Source organism: Gopherus flavomarginatus, chromosome 24 (assembly GCF_025201925.1).
Source record: "Gopherus flavomarginatus isolate rGopFla2 chromosome 24, rGopFla2.mat.asm, whole genome shotgun sequence".
NCBI lineage: Eukaryota > Metazoa > Chordata > Testudines > Testudinidae > Gopherus > Gopherus flavomarginatus.
Genome location: NC_066640.1, coordinates 10,224,524 through 10,232,040, shown reverse-complemented (window position 1 = coordinate 10,232,040; position 7,517 = coordinate 10,224,524). Strand labels below are relative to the sequence as shown.

At 52.6% G+C, this 7,517-nt stretch overlaps 1 protein-coding gene across 1 annotated transcript; it reads right to left on the bottom strand.

Moving 5' to 3' along the window:
• Positions 1 to 2,058: 2,058 nt before the first annotated feature.
• On the bottom strand, positions 2,059 to 6,982 carry LOC127040247 (mast cell protease 1A-like). The gene is made up of 5 exons (XM_050934166.1): positions 6,836 to 6,982; positions 6,583 to 6,730; positions 4,871 to 5,009; positions 3,672 to 3,923; positions 2,059 to 3,074 (listed from the first exon to the last, which is right to left on the bottom strand). Exons 1-5 carry the CDS (start codon positions 6,897 to 6,899, stop codon positions 2,940 to 2,942), a joined length of 738 nt encoding a protein of 245 aa, XP_050790123.1. The 5' UTR covers positions 6,900 to 6,982; the 3' UTR covers positions 2,059 to 2,939.
• Positions 6,983 to 7,517: the final 535 nt, after the last annotated feature.

Sequence of the window (7,517 nt, the reverse complement as noted above, 5' to 3'; positions counted from 1 at the left end):
AACCCCCTTCCTGCTCTGCTCCTGTGACAACTGGGGTGGGGGAATCTCTCTGTTCACAATGTCTGGATTCTGGTGGATGCCATGAACTTGTTCTGGAATTGCTGCGGTGGGGAATGCCTCTGGGTGCATGTGGAACCCACCAGCAGCTGCAGCAGATACCTCCTGGGCAAGGGACAAGGCAGAGTCATTAACCTTCAGATCTGTGCTCTGAGCAGACAACGGTCTAATGTGCTAAGGGGTTGCCAAATCTCTCTGGTGAAGTGGAGAGTGAAAAAATCAAAGTTGGTAGCATCTAGAGGATCATATTGTGCTGGGTGCTGTCTGAACTCGCAGTGAGAGAGGTGCCCTGCCCCAATCAATTTACAGTCTGAATAGACAAAGGGTGGGAGGGGAAACTGAGGCATGGAGGGAAGTCAAGTGACTTGACCAAAGCCACACAGCAGGTGCATGCCCGAGCCAGGGATAAAACCCAGAGCGCCTGGACCCTAGACTAGTGTCTTACCTACTAGAACACTGTGCCTCTGGCTGGCATCTTCTGCGTCAGTTGGCAGGAGAAACTCTAACCACAGAGAGGTGTGCCTCATCTAAAGACACAAACAACTCTGTCGGGTTTTTCAGCTGCAGACACAGCCCTTCCGTTGGGGGGGCAGGAAGTGCTTCACCTTCACCTTATGTGCATCTCAGGACTTTGTTTACCCCAAGCTCTCCAGGCCCACTTCCTGCTGTTAGAACTGATTCTTCTGTGTTGATCAGTTTAGAGTTTGTCACCAACAGTTAAAAACTGCATCCTGCCAGTGGAGTGTGAATCAGCTATCTCTGTGGGGTTACGGCCGTTTCTACCGGCTGAGACTCTATCTCGGCGTATTGAGAGTTGAGGCCTGTTGTGTTAAGTGTGATGGAATAAGGGGGCCCAGAGAGTCCAGTGTGTTAACGTGACCCTGTCACTGTACTACAGTAAAGCGTTAAACAAGGCTCGAGGTCAGAGACCTCGGTCTGCTTAGCTCCATGGCAGCACAATTCATGCTAAAGTTTGCAAACATCTTGAGCGGGCTACAGAAAAGAAAAAGCAGCAGCACATGATGTAAAGCCGTTTTTGGAAGGGAAACAGAGCAATTATACAGACCTAACTTAGCCCAAACCTACCAGAGGCCCCTTTTCAGAGAGAGAACGTTGGTTAGTGTCTCTTATTTTTGTCAGCCAACCTTTCTTGGGGGATGTGGAGGGAGCAAAGGGTTGTTGGGCTGTGATGGATGGTCACTCTCCCTGCTTTGGACAAACAGATGCAAGAGGGAGAAGAGGCAGGGGCGTAAAAGTGGGGAAAACGCAGCTTTTGTGGCCATTCTATGAGTCTCTCATGGCAGCTCTTCTCTGGGCTCTGGCTCAATGTCTGATCCCTCTCCCCTGCTGGTGGTTCTCCAGCTGGGCAGAGCTGGATGGACCAGCTCATCTTGCCGCTGGGCTGATGTGGCACAGCTGGTCTTGGAGTCCGAGGACAAGCCGAGAGAGGGAGAGATGACAGGAGGCAAATAGTGGGTGGGGGATGGAAAGGAACCCACAAGGGATGGGGAGAGAGAGCGGGTTGTATGTGTCTCAGGCTGGAGTCTCCGCAGGTGCAGGGTTGAAACTCAGCACTGTTGTGCTGAGTTCCGGGTGTCCTTGTGTTCTGGACAGTGTACGTAGAATCCCCTTTCAGTGCCACTGCAGGTTCCGGGAGGGCCAGGGAATGTAGAGTAGGGAAGGCTAATAAATATGTACAGGGCAGTAGGTACATGGGGGGAATGGGAGGCGGTCAGGGTTTGGCTGATCTGAGCCCTCTGGCTGTAAATGAGACCTAGGGTACTCTCTTCTCTTTCTGGTTTCAAGAGTGGGAGCCGTGTTAGTCTGTATCAGCAAAAAGAACGAGGAGCCCTTGTGGCACCTGGGAGACTAACATATTTATTTGGGCGTAAGCTTTCCTGGGCTAGAACCCACTTCGTCAGATGCATGGAGTGAAAAATACGGTAAGCAGGTATCCCTTTTACAACAATGAGCAGAAACAAACTTCAGAATAAGGCAGGAGACTTTATGAAATGCAGAAGCTCATTTATTGTCTTGCTTGTTACACTCGAGCGCTGCCGGGGCATAGAAGGAATGGGGCAGTGGGGGGGCATCTCAAATTGGGGTGAGAAGTGGGAATCTTGTGAATTTTTGCAAACTGATCATCTGCAGTTAAAAAAAATCAGATCTGGTCAGCTGAAAGTATTTGGTTAATTTCAAAACATTTCAAATTTGATTTCAACTCTTTTTTTTTTAAATGGTACCTTTCCTTTCATTTCAGTTGATTAAAATTTCAAAATGAAAAGTGGCATCATCCCCACACCCAAAACAATCCACCTAGAAAATGTCAAAATAGTCAGTTTTTGCAATCTAGAAAAAAAAATCCTAATATCTTCTATCGGGACAGTCCTCAAAGCCAGCCCTTAGCTACAGACAGTTTGGGTTTTGATGAGTCAGGATTTCCCCAAAAAAGCCTTCAAATTGGGTGCCTGAAGCCCGTCACAATCGATGTGCTTTGGAACACTCCCCAGCACTGTGGGATTCACGTGTGTTCTGAATCAGGAGGGGGCTGCTTGGCTGAGGAAAACTTTGTTCCGATCCGTTTGGGCCAAATCTGAGTTCCTTGCCATGTTTTCGCTCCCTCCTCACCAAGGCTAACCTGGGAGGCTTGGGTGTAAAAATTTGGCGAGGGACTCAGGATTAAGCCTTGTATGTTCTTCCTGGGGGGTGGCTCTGGTCCACTAATGACATTTAAATGTAAAGAAACGTGCAGCCCAAAAGGAGGAGTTGGGTGGGCCCTGCGTTGTTATCCCTACAGTTCCAGGTAACACCTGGGGGAGAGAGAAAAGCCAGTGACTTGCAGCATGCAGATGCCGGAGAAGCTGTAGCATCTTTCTCTCCGGTCACTGCCCCATGGTCTTTTGAATCCAGGGCAGGTAGTGGGCGATGCGAGTGTACACCGAGGGAGGGAAATGGAAACCGTAGGAGACGATCCCCTGGGCCACTCCGTTGCAGACCAAAGGGCCACCGGAATCCCCCTGAGGAAGACACGGGGAAATAGGGGTCAGTGGAATGTAGACACTGTGGAAGCGCATTGTGGGCTAGCGGGAGCGAACGCAGGGGTTAGAGCCACTGATGGCTGAGTTCCATCCTGGCTCCACCACCCTGTCACCCCAAGAGAGTGGCTTAAGGTCTCTGGCTTTGTGTCTGCTAGGGAACATCTTACAGGCTTTCAGGGGTGTGTACAAGGGGGGGGGCGGGCTGCTGGTGAGGGGGGGAAGAGCCAGCTCCCCTGGCTGCAGGGGGCACAGAAAATGTCCCTTCAAACCAGCCACTTTTTTATTCCTATGCACGCCCCTGCGGCTATCCAGCAATGGTGTGGCTACAGCAACTAGCCCTGCAAGCTCTACGAGCCAAGGTAATAAATACCCCCCTTCCCCGCCGCCCCCTCCAGCACGCGGTCTATTCTACAGCTTGCCTCGTTGCTGAAAAATGAGGACGTTTCTGAGTGCCCCTGCGTGTCTCGGTGGCTCATGGGTACAGTAGGCCATTAAGGCAGCTGGGGAGGTCCCTTCCCACCTGCCAACCTCAGGGCAGCGTGGCTGGGGGAGACGGGAAGGGATGCAGAGACGTACGTGGCTGACGTCACTGAGCTTGTGGTAGCTGGCTGCGCAGACCATGCCGTCGGTGAGCTCTGGGTAGAACAGGAGACATTTCCTCCGGCTCAGGGCAGTGGCGTTGGTCTCAAAGAGCTTGTAAGTTGGTACCTCTTGGTCAATGAGGCCCCATCCTGACACAATGCACTTGGTGTCGGCAGGGAGGTCGCTGCTGCTCTTGGGCAGAGGGATCACCTGGACGTATTTATTCAGTTGGGCTTTGTGTCTCAGCTGTTATGGGAGAGGAGCAAACACGTTAGGCCCTGCAGGAGATGAAGAGGAAGGTTTGGGGGGTTTGTTTTTCCAGGTGCTCGCTCATTAGGAATCCGCCTTGGGGCAGGGTGTAGAAATGGGGGTGGTATCAGGTTTGAGGTTGAGCCCCAAAGCTAGACATGTCATGGCCATCACCTTCTGATGTTGGCACACCCACATCCTTGGGTTGTGTGATGCCAGCCCAGGGATGAAGAGTGGCCAGCGGTGCTTTCCTTGGCCAGCCACTTCCCTAGATGGCCCATGCTTGTCCGCTGGGAACAGCCTCTCCTGGGATTGCATCATGGCGCTATGATGTCACTCCTGTGTGGCCACAACCGGTCAATCGGCGTTTGAGTCTGCAGACCCCAAACCCATAACCCACTGGTGAGTGTGTCCCGTGGTCACCTCTGTGCCAATCCACAGAGGATGTGAGTAATGTTGCCCGCACTACAGAACTGTCGCTCTGGTTGCAGCAGCCCATGAGGTTTGCTCCTGAGAATCCTGGTTCAGTCCCTGCTGTGGCAGTCGAGAAGACGACTGCCGCGTACAGACAAAACCCAGAGAGGTGGATCTAAATACCAGAGGCACTCTGCAGCATATATAAGCTACAAACCCTAAGAGTATGTCTACACTGTGATAAAATATCCATGGCACTCAGGGCCTGGGTCAGCCGGCTCCAGTGCAGGGCTAAAAATTATAGTGTAGAGGTTCCTGCATGGCCTGGCTCCCAGGCTCAGAGGCCTTCCCCCCTCGTGGGGTTTCGAAGTCCGAGCCTGAACATTGACACTGTGACTTTTAGCCCTGCAGCCTGAGTCAGCTGACCTGGACCAGCCGCGGCCATGCCACAGATCTCTTACTGCAGTGTAGATGTAGCCTTAACCAGTGGCCGGTGCAGGGATTCGCTTTCCAGTGGGGAGTCCTGTTACCTTTAGGAGAAGGATGTCATTGTATAGCGCATAATTGGCGTTGTATTCTGGGTGCAGATGGTAGCTTTCAACGGCAAACATCTGCTGGGAGGCCTCCGGGATGTGGTAATTGTGAGCTCCCAGGATGACACTTATGTCCCTTCAAATGACAGTAAATATCACACATCAGGCCCACTCAAGTCAGCGTCTCTGCCTCGGAGAGGAGGGGAGGGGCTGTATTTCACATTCAAACAGCACCTTGCATTCGAAGCGCCTTTCGTGTAGGCAGCGTGGGCTAGTGGGCAGGGCAGCGTGCTGTGCTGCAGGAGAGGGCACGCTAATTCCTGGCCACTGATCTGCTGTGTAACCTTGGGCCAATCACTTCCCCTCCCGTCCCTTCGTCTGGTTAGACGTCAAGCTCTCCGGGGGGCAGGGGCCGCTTCTCATTCTGTGTTTGTACTAGGGTGACCAGACAGCAAATGTGAAAAATTGGGATGGGGGTAATAGGAGCTTATATAAGAAAAAGACCCCAAAATCGGGACTGTCCCTATAAAATCAGGACATCTGGTCACCCTAGTTTGTACAGCCACTGGCACAGCTGGGCCTTGGTTTCCATTTGGGCCTCGAGCATCCAGGAAGAAGTGGGGCCAGTTGTCGGGAGGAATGGCCAAGGAACAAGTGGGCATGGCAGCTGGAGGGATGCCCTGACTGGGAATGGGGATGGTTTGAGAGAGGATCTGGGGTACTCGCTGTGGGACTGGCTGAGAATCAGGGCTCTGAACAGGAGGGGATGTCTCATGGGAGCAGCAAGTGCCGGACTGCTCCCTGCCGGGGTGTCGGTTGATCCCGGCCTTGGCTTTCGCAAGGGAGGTGCAAAGCTGGGGGCTCAGTAGGGGAGGGACATTTCAGGAGTTTGCTCTAAGAATGTCCTTGTGGTATCTTGCGACGCCTGACCCTATGAGGTGCTGAGCTCTCTCTCCTCCCACGGGAGGAACTCAGCACCTGCAGGATGAGACACTAATACGCCTCCCCATCACCTGCCCCTGGTGCGGTCTCTTACTCCTGTGCATAGCGGCGTAAAGCGCTCCCAGGGCAGAGTGGCAGTGACTTGCATTCTGCACCCGCTTTGCCCCGGTGTGAACGGCCAGCCTGGCTGCAGGGCCATGAAGAATCAGGTCCTAGCAGCAGTTTAATTAAATCGATTTAGTGAAACCAGCGCAGACCTGTGGGTGGACACTTCAGTCTTTGATTTCACTTAAACATAAAGCTGCTCCTGATTCACTTAACCAGCCTGACTTCAGCTGAGTTTAAAGTGAAATCAGTGTCTCCCCACAGCCTTTCCAACCAGTGTGGCCTAGTGGCTAGAGCACTGGACTGGGGCTCAGGGCACCTTGGTTCTAGTCCCAGCTCCACCACTGGCCTATTGGGTGAACCTGAGCAAGTCACTTCACCTCCTGGTGCCTTAGTTTCCCCCATCTGTAAACAGGGGATAATGACATTAACTTCCTTTATTGAGATTCACCTGTGCAAAGTGCTATGTAAGAGCTAGGGATTATTATAATGAAATCAACTTAAAATCACACCTTAAGATGCAACTCTCTGGCCAACTCAGCCCCGAGTCTGCTGGACCCTTTCAGAGTGAGTTAGGCTCTTTAATGAATTTCCCAACACTCTGACATTTGTCTTCCAACCAGAAGCCGTCCATGCATTTGTGGGGAAGGGACGGGGCTTACCCCATGCAGTGAGCGGCGGTCATCACCCAGTCTGGGGCCACCAGAAACCCCCCGCAGTAGAAACGACTGGAAACCTTCAGGGCTGCCATGTAGGGTCTGGAGTGAGGCATGGCTTCATGCCCCCCAACAATCTGACTCCTCAAAGCACCTGAAAGACACACAGACACCTGATCAGGAGGAGATGGGACAGCTCCTTCCTCACCTGGTGCATGACTCCGGATGGTAACCCTAGCCCACGACTTCCTCTACTCACCAGCATGGGTCGAGGGGTAGGACAGCAGGGATAGCAGGAGCAGGAGGCGCTGGGGACGCTCCATCTGTGAGTTCACAGCTCCTCATCCAGGCTTGGCGTCAACCTGAGCCTCCTGCTGTCCCGTGGCTGGTTTTATAGCTTCAGCCCAAGGAAGCTCAGAAACCAGAAAACCATCTGAGCTGGGCTGGTCTAAACAACCCGCGCAGATCTGCCTCTCCCCTCACCTCCTGCCTAACCGCTGACCAGCACATGCTGCCATCTCGTGCAAACTCCCCATTTCCCGTTCTCATCCTCCCCTCCACCCGGGGGGCATGCCTGGCTGCACTGAGACCTACACAGTCATTTCTTCACCCCTATTGATATCTCAAGAGAAAAATGACTAACGCACATCCAACCAATGCTGCTTGGGCTATTAGAACTGGGGATCTTCTGCATGTAAAGCAGGTGCCACAACCACTTGAGTTAAAGGGTAAGTTGCCTTTGTTGTCAGCAGCATCAGATTCATATATGGAGCAGAAAATAGAGGTGGCTGAAGACCCATCCTGTGAGAGTAAGGGCTATATACACAGGGCAATACAAAGGCCTTTCCGAAGCTTGGTACCAGTGGGATTTTTCTGTGAAACGTGCCCCGACTGGAACAAGGACGGACAAGTCGCAGGGGAGAATGCAGTCAAAGACTCAG